This window comes from Formica exsecta, unplaced genomic scaffold, assembly GCF_003651465.1.
Source record: "Formica exsecta isolate Colony F162 unplaced genomic scaffold, ASM365146v1 scaffold16, whole genome shotgun sequence".
NCBI lineage: Eukaryota > Metazoa > Arthropoda > Insecta > Hymenoptera > Formicidae > Formica > Formica exsecta.
Genome location: NW_021848922.1, coordinates 290074 through 304555, shown reverse-complemented (window position 1 = coordinate 304555; position 14482 = coordinate 290074). Strand labels below are relative to the sequence as shown.

Genomic DNA, 14482 nt, shown 5'->3' with positions numbered 1-14482 from the left:
TCTTTTTTTTTTTTATTGAAAGAAAAAAATGAGATTGATTTTAGATGGGCAACACGGATCGATTTTAAATCAGTTTGTGATTTTTATTTGTCATACGATATCACTAATAATAATTAAGATATATTTAATGTATAATTGAGATACTTTGTTTTTCGTATAAAAGTTTAATCGAAAAGCAGTCGATTTAACCAATGTTCTTTCAATTCTTATCAATCAACATTTAACTTAAACTATATATAAATCTATTTAAAAAATGGCATCTATCCATCTAATCTTAAACCAGCTATTTTTTTTTTTTTTAATTAAACAAGTATTCTTCGATAAATTGTCGTTGCATGTCTCTTTAATCGGCATGATTCTCTTAATTTGATATTCGTATTGCAATTGAGATTTTTGAGAAAAAAAATCTGACTTCTGCGATCAGTGTTTCGCGTAAATGCTGGGACTTCTCGACGATCTAAATTAATTTTCAGTATCTTACAATTGTTTATACAGATGTCTGTTATGCAGTCTACAAGTCTCTTTCGTGAAAAAAAGTCTACTCACATTGCTGATATTTCTCTCTCTCTCTCTCTTTCTCTTTAGAAAGTTCACATGCACGATGAAACATTTGGAAGCGAAAACAGCATGTCCGTCAATATACTCGTATTCATCGCTATTGATGAAAATTTACACTTGTTCTACTTGTACACACACGTGGAAACCAAGATTTATCCTTACAGGATCGAGTAAATCAATAGCTTTATAGTTGTACACACCGGTACAGCTTTACTGCAACGAACAGAGCGAAGGCACCTTAAAATATCAAATGTCGTTTAGTATTCAGCACCTATGATTATTTGCTTTTCTTCACCATTACTTTACGAGCGAATTGCTCACGGGAGGTTTGGATTTAATTGTAACAAGAGAATTCTAATATTTTGATTCAAGCCTTGAAAAAGTGTTACAATGTATCCAAGCCTCCTCTCACAGAGGGGGGAGGGGAGGCCTTTGGTTTTAATTTTGGTCCTTTTTTTTCGCGAGGACGCACCGTTCGGTGTTTCTCTTAAGTAATTGTCCGCTCGTTGCCTATCAAATTGATATTTCATATCTTGGCATCCTTTTCTTGTTCGCGCGCGACTCTCTTCCTCCCTTGTGCTCTCTCGTTTGTCAATTTTAAATTCGCCGAAACGACTCGTTTCAAGAGACAATGCTTTACTGTCTGAAAAAAAACAAACTTTAGAAAAGGTCTCTAGGATAGAAAAGTGTCTAAAAAGAAGTCTCTATTTATGCGGGTGAATAGATTCACTTTTGACGATCATCTTATTGGATCATTACTGAGACTTTAGGCACCTACGATTCTATGGAACTAGAATTTACAGCAATTGTACACGCTTGTCATGTGCTCGAAAACGATTCTATCAGTAAATCGTGAATATATCTTCCATACGGAATACTAAATATATCTGTCATCTGTGTACACTTTCGTCGTACGTTATTACCCGGTATAAATATTTTTCTTATCTTCTTTTTTTCCCATTTCACTTCGCTTCGCGAGAAAAGCCGGTAAAAGAATTCGCTCCATATTTACACTGCGCAAACTTATTTATTGAAAAGTCGCATTGTAACAGAAATCTGCAGTCGAAATTATCTTAAAGTAACGTGCTGGTATATAATTGAAAATTATAAATGATTGCAGCGTCAAATATATATATATATATAAATGTAAAATAAAAATAAGACAGCCACGTGTGTTTAAAAGCGGGTTTTCCTGTATAACGAAAGCGTAACATCGACATTTTTATTAGTGTCCCAATATATGAGAATGGAGAATATAACGTATGTCGCTAACACGACCAACTTACAAAATAAAGCATACGGCGAATATAGTCATTACTATATACATCATAACGAAATACGGGAAGATATATAATGAAAAAGAAAGTTCGCTGTCGCAAACGCGAGGCACATTCAATATGTACAACGTGTCCTGTCAAGATTCGTCAGACTGTTTCGCGTGTGTTGTTGTTTTATTTAAAACGATATACTCTCGATTATGTACGGAAATCTACGTCGGCGTTTCTTGGAAATCGGGACTCTGTAGAGAATTATAGATTGACCGGAAACCCGTTCCTGTCGAGCTGAGAAAATATCGTTAACGATCAGTCTGCCGCAATGTTTCACTGTTTCAAATAATTTTCTGTCTGCGAAGGCGAAGAGTTTGTACATCTGTTAACGTATATAAGGTTTTAACGATTCAGCGTAGAAAGAAAGGGAAGAACAATTCTTCGCGATTAAAAGATATCATTTCATGCCCCTCGTGGAAAGAATTATAGGGAGATTGGCGATACCTAGTAACGCCCAGCAACTCTAGCGAGAGAGAGTTAGGGTATCCTTAATGTAATACGTAACTATTATTCGTTAAGATAAACTCTCGAGAGATAATATAAAGGATATCGTCAAGTCACTTTGACTCATCGCGACGATTTTGTATATCAAACATAAAACCATGTGTAGAAGTGTCTTCCTTATCCTACGATCAGTACCTTAATTGTCACATTTATCGTCACACTCAAACGTAAACATACATACACACATACACACGCGCACACAAGATGTCCTATTTCCATTCCTTATGACGTCCTACGTTCTAAGATATAAATATTCGATTATAGCACAAATCTATAATTGCGCTATTAAGAATTGCAAAACGGCCGCGTCGATTGAGAAATGGCGATAAATCTTTCGTAGCATGGACCGAGTTTCATGTTATCGCAGGATGGCCAATGAAAAATCATAAATAATTTACGCATAGAAGAACGCATACATAAATAAGTTAAGCGAGTCTCGTGTGGGATGAGATACGATTCTCTGAAAAGAAAATAATATTTTAATTTATGTACAAGTACACCTCCGTCGTATTAATCGAGATTAATCTTCGCGATCGCGATTTTATACAAATCCTCCTTTTGTTTACGCGATATATCTAGATATAATCGCAATAAAAGCAAGCTTATACTTTAAGTCTTAAGGATCTGGGACTATACATTATTTAGCAAAACTCATCACACTGTATGCTGTCTGCAACTGATCATCATAATCAATTTTATACCCGAAACCCAAGTCAAACCTGTCCTTCTGTACAGCCTTTCATTGATTGGATGTGCCTGAATCGCGCCGATCATCTCCGTTTCTGTAAAAATAGATTTTATGCCTTATAATTAATTTTTTTTTTTAATTTTAATACAAATCTATATTTAATTTAACATGAGAAAGCATTATGTTATATTCAATGATATTGAAATAACATTCTAAATAATAGATATCTTTTGCATTGCATTACCGCTATTAATTACCTTGACCGTTGCGCTTCCGACGACATGGTACTTCCGTTCGTACTAAAAAAAAAAAAAGAAAAAGAAAAAATAGAAATTTACAGTAATATTTTACACAAAACTAACAATACAACTGCATATTACCTGTTTTTCGCTGGCGCAAAATCATCCCATTCGCTAAGATCATATTTAGATAAATCACCATCTTCTTCTTCTTCTTCATCTTCCTCTTCATCCTCCTGTAATTTATAAAATATTAATTAAACATTCGAAGCATTTTTAATTAATGCAATTAAAGAGTGCGATTTATTTATTTATTTATTTTTTTTTTTCGTTTCTCTTCTGATATCACACTTTTCAATCCATATAATTTTCAAGTTACGTTTACGTTAACATTTTCTTCTTGTTCCTCTTCGTCCACTTCATCTTTTTCCTCCTTATCCCTAGATTTACTACGCGACGGGCTGCTGTATTTGGAATCCTTAGAATCGTCGTCAGAATTCTTTTCAAGTTTCCGCTTTTTCTTGCGTCGTCCAAACTCGTCGTATTCATCGTCGTCATCCCGCCTCTCCTTATATTCGACGACTCCTCGATCGTTATATCCACCTCCGTATCCTGTGCGTTCCTCTATCTCGCCGAATTTTGGAGCATTGCACATATTGCACTGCTGCCGGCGAGCCCAATTGACGTTACCGCACTTGCTACATTGCCAATCGTCCGCGCTGCAATAAGGATTTTGTTCTTAATTATCACATACATATGTATAGGGTAAGGCCATTACATTTGTCGTATGACAAACTTTTTAAGCGCATTGATTAGCTATAAAATAGAAAATTTCTAGAGACTCAAGAAATTTTCTATCTTACAGCCAATCAATATGCTTAAAAAATTTGTCGTACGACAAATGTAATATCGATCTAATCTTCGCGCATTAATTGTAAAACAATATATATCCTGTGTTTCTGTGTTATCTATTTTTATATATATCTATATATATAATATTAAAAATTTTTGACGTTTATTCCAGTAGTATGATGTACATACTATTAGAATTTAATAAATATGTTAGTAACATACAGATAAACATGTTGACTTTACTTTCAAAAGATTTGTCCTTAATTTGTCCTTAATTTTTGTCTTGATTCTTACTCTGTTCTTTTATATGTAGCTATTATTTGGATTTACCAACTATGTAACAAACTTATATATTTTTGCACATAAAGAATCCGTTTTTTTGAAACTTATTAATAAGAAATAACTCCAAATAATAACAAATACTAAAGATGGCATTACCTAAAGAGACCTCTACTCTTTTCCGCAGCTGCTTTTCCAATTTCTTGACCCAATTTTTTCTTCTTTGGACATTCACTTCTATCTGTATCAAAAAATTAAATGAAAAATATCTATGCTTTGCATATATGTTAAATAAATCTAATAATACTCCGTCGTATTAATCGAGATTAATCTTCGCGATCGCGATTTTATACAAATCCTCCTTTTGTACACCTCTCTCGTTTGGTCGTCTCATATATTTTATAAATATCTTTTATTTTTAATTCTCTCAGAGCGGGTGGTATGTGTGTGGAACGTCCAGAGTTCTATATTTCTCTCGTAACAAAATAATTTTTGCAATCCTGTATCGGAGAGTGTGTGTATGTGTATATATGTAAATGTATATGTACTTTCTAAATAGTAACTACTTTCTCGTAAACACTTCTCGATTCGAGACTAAGGCGGTGTGTATGTCTGTATATCTGTGTGTGTTTAAATGCACGAGTGTACATACATATGCATATATAATCGCGGAGAAAAAAAAAAGAAAAAAGAAAAAGAAAAAAAAAGGAGGAAAGTAACAAATTCTCTCAATCAGTAAAGGACCTATCTCGTCTTTGGATTGAAACACGGCGATCTCTACTTTGGTAAAAGTACGTTTCCCGTGATATACCTGATGCATAGTTTCTTCTCCGTTTCTCGTCTCTCTCCTCTCTCGCTCCAATTGCAAAGCTCGCACGTTTAGCCGCACCGGATGAGAATTCGTTTAGGCTTCGCACTGGCAGTCGAGTCGAAACATCGATCTCGTCCCGTCGCGTGCAAGATTCGCGCTCCTAACGAGCGGATTGTACTATAATCGTCAAGAATAATTGCAGTAACCTTTTCACGTGTTTGACACAACGGTGTTTTCCGGCAACAAGTCTGTCGTCGTCGTCGTAATCGTCGTCGTGATCGCGCCCGCTGTCACCGTCGTCACGTTTACCATCGTGCTCGACTCGGTAATTTGCGCGGTCGAATACTTTTCTACTACATACAATTTCTTCGGTTCCTTTTGCTCCATGGACGAGCTGGACTTCCTCTTGTGTTTTGAGCTCGAAGAGTGGGAATGATGCAATGTCACAAGTGTTTTTTTTTTTTCTTATTTAAAATATGCAAATAACATTCTACGTTTAGTGTAAACCAATGTTATTATAGCTAAAAAAACAGCTCAAAAAACAATTGAACATAATGGTAGCGTTTCTACTCTGCATATAATTGCATACCTTTTCCACAACGATTGCAGGAATTTCGTCTGGCAAAATTTACATTGGCACATCTATAAAAAGGAAATGAGATAACAAAAATGTCGTTAATTCAATCCCATATATCGATTCCAATTTGTAGTATATAAAATAGTTAGGCGTGATATAAAATCGAGAATCGTCAAGTTATACGTACTGAGAGTCAGGACAGACCCAGTCACCGTCGTTGATGCTACGCTGATTCTCGTCGTCCACTTTACCATCCATCCCGCTGTTTACAATTCGCGTCGATTATACTCCCGGTAGATCCCCTCGCGACTACGACAAGGTCCGTTGCGCTCCGTTTCGTGTCTAACCTTCGAAGCGATCTTGTTCGACGGACACCCCGCTTATCAGTTCTCTACAACGTGCAGGATCGTCGTCGAATTAGCTACGCTTGACGCGCCGTAGCTACAGCATCCTGGACAGGAGCGGATCCGGCCTATCCAACGGAGGAAACTGTGACGAATGGCATTTAGAGACCGCGGTGATTAGCAGCGTAGAGATCGTCCGACTCGGATGAACGCACCGTGATATCTGATGATCGTGCACGCACGAAATACGCAGCAATGCCGACATTCTCTGCCGCGGATTCGCGAATTCCCTACATTTTCCTCCCCCGAGTCCGCGGATATAAAAGTACAATACTTCTATTTTTTTTTTTTTTTTAATTGTCATCCCGGGAAAAATGTAAATAGATAATAGGATTGTAATTTTCTCTCCGACCAATTTCAAGTGGAAAAGACACGAGCATTGTTTATATATTGCATTGCATAACGTGCTATATTGTTGCCGTTGACAGATGGTGATAGGCGGATTTATTTAAGCTTCATTCACAAAGAAATCTATGAACCAGTTTCCAATGATCGAAATATTCTTCAAGAGAGAGAGAAAGATTACCGTAAAACAGGATAAAGTCGACCGAAATATCCTCCCTTTTCTTTTATTTAAATCTACTCTTGGTATTTCAAAAGATTATGAAATGCATTTGTGATGAATAATGCCGATTTATATTTACGTCACAAGTGGGAATGACTCGACTCTGTCTTTGTCGATGTTACTGCTTCCAGACGACCTCTTCTCCCCGTGTCTGTGACTGCAGTGATGGCCACAATGGCATTTCCTCCTCTTCTCCTGTGATTTCTTCTCGTCATCCTTTGAGTTTGAACGTTCGGATTTTTCGGCGATTGGATAATTGTGCGACGACAGTTCGGGAACGCTCGCAGCATCGTCAGATGTTTTAGAGTCGGATTTTATCTGGGGACTCTGATGATGTCGATCATGTTTTCGCTCCCGCCTCTCGTGATCTCTCTTCTTCTTGTGTCTTCTTTCCCTGTAGTCCTTTTCGTCTCTGCACTTGCACTTTGATTTCGAGTGCGACTGACTCTCTTATACAGTTTTGTTGTCATAGGTGTGATGAGACGTTTCCTGGAAAAATGAGAAACGGTTAGAAACGTCAAAGTATAAAATAAAGCATGAAGAGTTGCGAGTAAAGGAGACGAGAGTCAGAAACAAATCCAAAGCTTTGACCAAAGTAATTTATTTTTGTCTCATTAAAAACTTAGACGTGGAATGCGACTTCTACACGTGTGTGTGTGAGACGGGTATAATATGTAAAACTACACGCTACGATATTTATAACTATATATACGCTTTTTTTTATATACGATTCCTCACTGTCAACGCACTATATAAATTTTTGGAATTTTTCAATTTATAAAATCAAAATCGCGTCTTTCGGTTGTCAAATGGTATAATTTTAGAATTATATAACGTGAGAAAATCTTTGCGGTTTTCAATGCAACGATTTTGTCTTTCAAATACATCTCTTTTTCAATAGTCGCACTTTTTGTAATTATTATTTATTACTTCGTTATATCTTGTCCCTTGTATTCTACTCGGATGCGTTTTCGTTCGCATTCCGGTTCTGTTATTTGCATACTGAAAGTCTGGACGTATATTTACAAAATTTACAGAGCGAGTTCAATTCCGCCCGAGCAAATTTCGGTGCAGTGTCATCGCGGTCCGAGAAATGCATTTGTGATGAATAATGCCGATTTATATTTAAAAATAAGAACGTAATACATTTTAAATCTTTTTTTTTTTTATTGAAAGAAAAAAATGAGATTGATTTTAGATGGGCAACACGGATCGATTTTAAATCAGTTTGTGATTTTTATTTGTCATACGATATCACTAATAATAATTAAGATATATTTAATGTATAATTGAGATACTTTGTTTTTCGTATAAAAGTTTAATCGAAAAGCAGTCGATTTAACCAATGTTCTTTCAATTCTTATCAATCAACATTTAACTTAAACTATATATAAATCTATTTAAAAAATGGCATCTATCCATCTAATCTTAAACCAGCTATTTTTTTTTTTTTTAATTAAACAAGTATTCTTCGATAAATTGTCGTTGCATGTCTCTTTAATCGGCATGATTCTCTTAATTTGATATTCGTATTGCAATTGAGATTTTTGAGAAAAAAAATCTGACTTCTGCGATCAGTGTTTCGCGTAAATGCTGGGACTTCTCGACGATCTAAATTAATTTTCAGTATCTTACAATTGTTTATACAGATGTCTGTTATGCAGTCTACAAGTCTCTTTCGTGAAAAAAAGTCTACTCACATTGCTGATATTTCTCTCTCTCTCTCTCTTTCTCTTTAGAAAGTTCACATGCACGATGAAACATTTGGAAGCGAAAACAGCAGGTCCGTCAATATACTCGTATTCATCGCTATTGATGAAAATTTACACTTGTTCTACTTGTACACACACGTGGAAACCAAGATTTATCCTTACAGGATCGAGTAAATCAATAGCTTTATAGTTGTACACACCGGTACAGCTTTACTGCAACGAACAGAGCGAAGGCACCTTAAAATATCAAATGTCGTTTAGTATTCAGCACCTATGATTATTTGCTTTTCTTCACCATTACTTTACGAGCGAATTGCTCACGGGAGGTTTGGATTTAATTGTAACAAGAGAATTCTAATATTTTGATTCAAGCCTTGAAAAAGTGTTACAATGTATCCAAGCCTCCTCTCACAGAGGGGGGAGGGGAGGCCTTTGGTTTTAATTTTGGTCCTTTTTTTTCGCGAGGACGCACCGTTCGGTGTTTCTCTTAAGTAATTGTCCGCTCGTTGCCTATCAAATTGATATTTCATATCTTGGCATCCTTTTCTTGTTCGCGCGCGACTCTCTTCCTCCCTTGTGCTCTCTCGTTTGTCAATTTTAAATTCGCCGAAACGACTCGTTTCAAGAGACAATGCTTTACTGTCTGAAAAAAAACAAACTTTAGAAAAGGTCCTGCTGTTACTGTGTCTATCGTTCTCAGTAGATGGAGACGTAAAGGTCATGATGGAAGGATACGAGGAGATACTAGTTGTCGTCGTCGTCATCGTCGTCGTCGTCGTTGTCTTCGTTAACATCGTTGAATCTTCGCCGCATGGGTTGTCACCAGTGGTCGCAAAATCAGCGATTTTCTCATTTTTCGCTCTTTCCTTTGCTTCGTCCTCCGCCATCTCGATCAGCGCCTTAACGGCATTTTCCGTTGCACATTCCATCTTTGACGTGAACGCCAACACGGTCTTCATTTCTAATAGATGGCAGTATCTTTCCAGTTTCGTGGGATCGTCCTTAAACCACTGTTCGACGATCTCAAAGCTCTCTTTATGAATTTTTTCTAGTACCTCCTTCGATGCTTCCGAAACTTCAGCACGCAGGGATTGGCAAACCTCCTCAACGTCGGTCTTCGATTTGTAGATGGCTATCTCCAGCGCCCTGTCCACCACTTCGGTGGCGTACGTTTTGGCAACGGTCTGCCGCTGTTTTAGTATCTCCTCCTCGAGAACGATTGGACAATCTCCGGTTTCGGAAGTGTCCTCTAACGGAGACAATCCGCTCAGTCGTCTCTTAGCATCCTTCAAGGAAGACGAGCTATCGAATTTCGAAACTGTTCTCGTTTCCGTTACATTAGGAATAGTTTCTTTACTCGATATGCTTTTACTGCTGGATCTCTCATGGTGACTGCAACGATGATCTAGCTTGTGACCGCTGCTATCATATTTCTTCTTCTTACAAGAGTGACAATTATCAGAACTACTGCTGCTGCTGTGCGTGTGATGATTGCTAGATTTGTCACTGCTGCGGCGACGATCCTTATGCTTCTTATCTGATCTCTTCTCGTCCCTCTTGTCGTTACTCTGTTTCTGCTCATTGGTTTCGCTCTTGGATGACTTAGTGCTGCCAAACGGATCCGATGATGCATTGCCGTTACCATCTTCCTTATTCTTTTGTTTAAGTGATGAGTGTTTGGAGTGATGTCGACTCTTGCGATGCTTCCCGTGTTGATCGGATTTCTTCAGATTACCCTGATATTCGGCCGCCCTTTCTTTTGCTTTCTCGAGAGGATCGATCGACAGTTTCTGCTCCAAACGCTGGCGATTCGTGTTCTCCTTTTGTTCATCGCCTATGCCAACGGCTTCCAGAGGTTTTTTCTCTTTGATACGATGAGCGGACTCGTTTATCGCACGACTATGCCTAGTGTTCGAACTATGCTGCGACTCTGGATAATACTGCTTCAATCTAATGTGCCAAGCGATGCTCGAGACGGCCGAGACTGTTCTGAATTGATGGATAATGTTGCGCGGTAGAAAATATATATCATTATCGTAGAGATTTATCTTGGCGTAACGGATACCCTGCCTGCGTAACTGATTCAGCTTCGCATCCTCCACCCACTGCACGCACTGCGATATCGGCGGCTCGTGTAAGTCTAGTTGTAGCTTTTCCACGAGTTCGGTAAAATCACCGGCGTAAAAAGCCACGACGTCCTTCGTGATCCTATTGTATCCGGATGCCTGGCCGCCGTGAACGGCCTTCAACACGCCGACCGCCGCCGTGGTCATCCTGTCCAATCCATGACCAACGTGGTCGGCGTGTGCTTTCGTACGATCCTCGAACATATACTCCCGTGCCTCGCTCAGTCGCGGAAGATATTGCAGATTTCTCAGTTCGTTGATACCCGTCCTGCGTCGTTTGTACGGACTCTTGTTTATGTCGGCCGTTGGTACCAATTGTTCACCTGGTCGAATCCATAGGATAGGGCCATCGTTCGATTCTTGTGGTGTATCCATCTTTACAACGGACAAAGGTCCCCAAGGTATCGTCTAGAATACAAATCGTATTAACAAATAGGTATAGCAAATATGTATGTGTATTTTCAAATATGTTTGTATATTGTGACTTACCATTTTTAAAAACGGATTCTCTTCCAATTTCTGCAGTAGATCTGGAAAATATCCGCCGACTTCCTCGTGAACAGTGCCCACAAGACTTATTTGATGCAACGGTCCATATCTAATGGTACCGTTGCTATAAGCTTTACAAACTTGGTCTTTGTATTGAGCCATTGTGGTGGTTTCTATATCGCTGTTCCTACCCAATACTCCGTTCTTTACAGTTAATGTGGGATAATTATTCGCCATGTAATCCAAAAGATCAGGTAGGTATGCAGCTGCATTGTGTACTATGCCCATAACATGATAAGCATTACCATTTTCGTCTTCCCCGAAAACCACCTAAAAGAGAAATGTAGAAAGATTTCTCATTATAATCATTCACCATGATGCAAAATTGTAACAGCTTGCAGCCAAAACTGCAGTCAAGTTCTTTCTTACTTTACTGTAACAATGAATTGCATTTATACCTTGAAGTACTCTTGCGCCAATTCTTCCATTTGTTCGCGCGATAAACTTTCAATTTCGTCTTGATACATATGGACCACCGTCGCACCGCCATTGGGATAAGTTTCAATGTGAATAAATTTCTTGTACTTTAGGCCTTCCAGCAATTCACTTTTCACCACAGGATTATTAAGCATCTTGTAGTTTTTCGTTTGTAGATTTAACCTCAGGTTCTCGTTGGTCGATTTGGAGAAGGAAAGAGGTTTACCACATAATACATGACGATCCCGTTTGCACTGTACACCAATACTCGCTCTTTTTATCCCTTTGCGTTTTTGACACCGTGAGCAGTGCCGTCTGTCTTCTTTCGAACGTTTCTCCCTCGAGGATGAATAGGTTTTTGAATGTGAACTGGAAGATGAATTAACAGTGGCATTTGTGGACTTGTCTTGAGATGCTGCTGTTGCAGCAGTTACTCTATCTGCCGTTACAGTAATGGAGAAACTATCTTCTAACCATTCGGATTTAACTTTTTCAAGTTCCTGTAACGAGTCTGTTGGTTCCTTCTTAATCTCAATAGATTCTACTTTTAATTCTCTATCTGTGATGTATTTTTCATCAGCGGCATCCCGTTGTTTACTCGATTCCGTTTTCGTGATATCAACTTGCGAGTCGCCTATCTTTCCCGATGGCGATGAGCAAAAAGGATACTCGGTCGTTTCGTCTGTATGCATAGCTATATTATCAGGACTCTCTTCATTATATTTCGCCGTGTCCATAACTGTAGAATTTGCCGACATCATGCTGATAGAGAACGTCGTGTCCGGACTATGAGGATGTGGGCTGACAGAAACTCTTGGAGGATAGTCAGGACTCCTGGGACTGCTGATTACTTCACCATTGCTCTGCGGACTTTCCCCAAGTTGTGGTGTGTTGTTGGAGAAATTCATGCAGCCTTCTAATTTAACCTTTGTAGATAATGCATGCATATTTCCGGATAACATCATGTCGTTGTTACATGCAGAATCAGCCTAAATAGAAAATAATATAGATGATACATATTTTATAATAATTTATAAGATATAGGAATTATTTTATTTATTGGTATGGAGAAAACATATCATGATATAGAATACGGAACAATACACACTAATTTAATACATGAACATGAAATATATTTTATACAAATTGCACAACATATCTAATAGTATCTATTTATTAGTACCTACATGTATAATATGTTGAATCGGTTCTCTGGCAGCTTTTAGTACTACATCATTGTTGCAATGATACTGATTCCCTGCTTCAAATATATATCATTTCATTTAATAAGAATGTACAAGTCAAACTATATGTTACTTTATATTTATTATGTAAGACATAAAGAGAGAGAGAGAGAATTCGCATATATATTTCTAAAAATCTTTTTTTTCGCTTTTTTTATGGAAAAAATTACTTTCTTTTCAGGAATAAAGTAAAATTCAGTTCTTGTTACTTAATTAGTTGCATAAATTAGCAACACTTTTTCAATGCTATTTTATTTTAAAATAAACATGAGAAAAAACAAACGTATAGTATACATTATGATATAAATAGTTAATATTACAAAAGTAGAGCTATAATTAGTTCACTCTTGTAGTAACTCTATTTAGAACAAACGGAATTCACTCTCTTATATATATTAATACTAATACATGCCTACAGATAAAATATCTCATTATTTAGATCTTTTATACATTTAAAATGAATTTAATATAATAAAGAAAGTATATATACTGTAAAACAATACATTTTATGAATATACACATATATATATATTATTCAGAGATAATTTTTTAGTAATTTTATATAGGTTTCCAAATTTAACAAATCTACTTTGATGATTATTCAATCGTTATATCCATAATAGATATACTCTGGATTGACACGTAAAAGTATGTTGACGTAAACTGTGAGGTCACTTGATCAAACGCATTCGAATATATAGAAACGACACCCAGATACTATTGTCAGTTTAAGAAATAATTTGCAAGAACCTGACGCAACAACCGACACGAACGACAACAAATGACACGGAATGCTAATTACCGTCTGTTTCCTCCGGAAGACGAACGCTGCGGTCCAGGTCGGTCCCTGGATGAGACATGCTGCGCCGTTGGCTGGACGTTTCGTTATCGCCCGCTCGCCGTTCACCCACATCACCAGACGAGCTCGCGGGGCCCGAGTCCCTCTGTAACGCGTGCCCTTCCGTGTTCGCGTGAAACGGTGACGCTGCAGGGAAACCCGTGGGCGTCCCGGGCGAATTAGGCGCGGGTTCGCTCGCGCGATTGGCCGTCCTCTCGACGACGCCGAGTTGCCACGTCGTTCCGGACGTCGCGCCGTCCGTTGCCTCGCTCCCAACTAAATTCGTCGCTCGATCGCTCGTATTATTTACATCGCATCCTACGTTTGACACGATACCCGCACCGTCCTCAGATGCCATCTTGGTTCCGTGAGCGACATCCCGGACGCGACGATACTACGCCGTCGCGGATTGGCGGTCGCGCTTGCCGGCGACGACGCGCGCCGATTGTCATTCGTCCGCGCCGACGTTGCCAAGTGGGGGCCGCGCCAGTAGACGCCACGCTTCTATCTTGTACGCGAGACATTTTTATCCACCGGAATCTTCGATCTTCGGAGAACGTACTTTTCCGCCAAACTTTTCGATTCTTACGACGGGCACGATAAAGCCCTGCGCACAATAGAGAAAATATTAATAGGAATAATAAAATATTAAATATCAGGAGGAGCAATTTGGAATTATTTTACTTCCGCACAATAAAGAAAATATTAGGAATAGGAATAAAATATTAAATATCAGGAGGAGTAATTTGGAATTATTTTACTTCAAACAAGGGAACGGAATGGATTAACGC

At 38.2% G+C, this 14482-nt stretch overlaps 2 protein-coding genes across 5 annotated transcripts; both read right to left on the bottom strand.

Moving 5' to 3' along the window:
• Positions 1-321: 321 nt before the first annotated feature.
• On the bottom strand, positions 322-6523 carry LOC115233076 (zinc finger Ran-binding domain-containing protein 2). Of its 4 annotated transcripts, none has more exons than XM_029803291.1 (7): positions 6024-6519; positions 5849-5901; positions 4608-4689; positions 3703-4036; positions 3459-3553; positions 3336-3377; positions 322-3172 (listed from the first exon to the last, which is right to left on the bottom strand). In XM_029803291.1, the coding sequence occupies exons 1-7, from the start codon at positions 6092-6094 to the stop codon at positions 3130-3132; spliced, it is 720 nt and encodes a 239-aa protein (XP_029659151.1). In that variant the 5' UTR covers positions 6095-6519; the 3' UTR covers positions 322-3129. The 4 variants fall into 4 exon arrangements, with proteins under 4 accessions (XP_029659151.1, XP_029659150.1, XP_029659152.1 ...); XM_029803290.1 differs by having other exon boundaries at positions 2956-3172; positions 3697-4036; positions 6024-6520; XM_029803292.1 differs by having other exon boundaries at positions 2970-3172; positions 3323-3377; positions 3697-4036; positions 6024-6523.
• On the bottom strand, positions 322-14077 carry LOC115233078. The gene is made up of 8 exons (XM_029803297.1): positions 13656-14077; positions 12797-12867; positions 11591-12598; positions 11133-11462; positions 9131-11051; positions 6883-7254; positions 5260-5699; positions 322-2850 (listed from the first exon to the last, which is right to left on the bottom strand). The coding sequence occupies exons 1-7, from the start codon at positions 14047-14049 to the stop codon at positions 5470-5472; spliced, it is 4326 nt and encodes a 1441-aa protein (XP_029659157.1). The 5' UTR covers positions 14050-14077; the 3' UTR covers positions 322-2850; positions 5260-5469.
• Positions 14078-14482: the final 405 nt, after the last annotated feature.

What these genes read in the sequence shown, in the direction of transcription:
- LOC115233076 (XM_029803290.1), bottom strand. Translation starts at nt 6,094, where the DNA reads ATGGATGGTAAAGTGGACGACGAGAATCAGCGTAGCATCAACGACGGT. An exon ending in TGGGTCTGTCCTGACTCTCA is followed by an intron (nt 5,902 to 6,023) that starts GTACGTATAACT and finishes TCCTTTTTATAG; the next exon opens with ATGTGCCAATGTAAATTTTG. An exon ending in AAGAGTAGAGGTCTCTTTAG is followed by an intron (nt 4,037 to 4,607) that starts GTAATGCCATCT and finishes TCCTTATTGCAG; the next exon opens with CGCGGACGATTGGCAATGTA.
- LOC115233078 (XM_029803297.1), bottom strand. Translation starts at nt 14,049, where the DNA reads ATGGCATCTGAGGACGGTGCGGGTATCGTGTCAAACGTAGGATGCGAT. An exon ending in ATTGTCTCTTGAAACGAGTC is followed by an intron (nt 7,255 to 9,130) that starts GTTTCGGCGAAT and finishes AAACTGTATAAG; the next exon opens with AGAGTCAGTCGCACTCGAAA. An exon ending in GTCATTCCCACTTGTGACGT is followed by an intron (nt 5,700 to 6,882) that starts AAATATAAATCG and finishes CACTTGTGACAT; the next exon opens with TGCATCATTCCCACTCTTCG.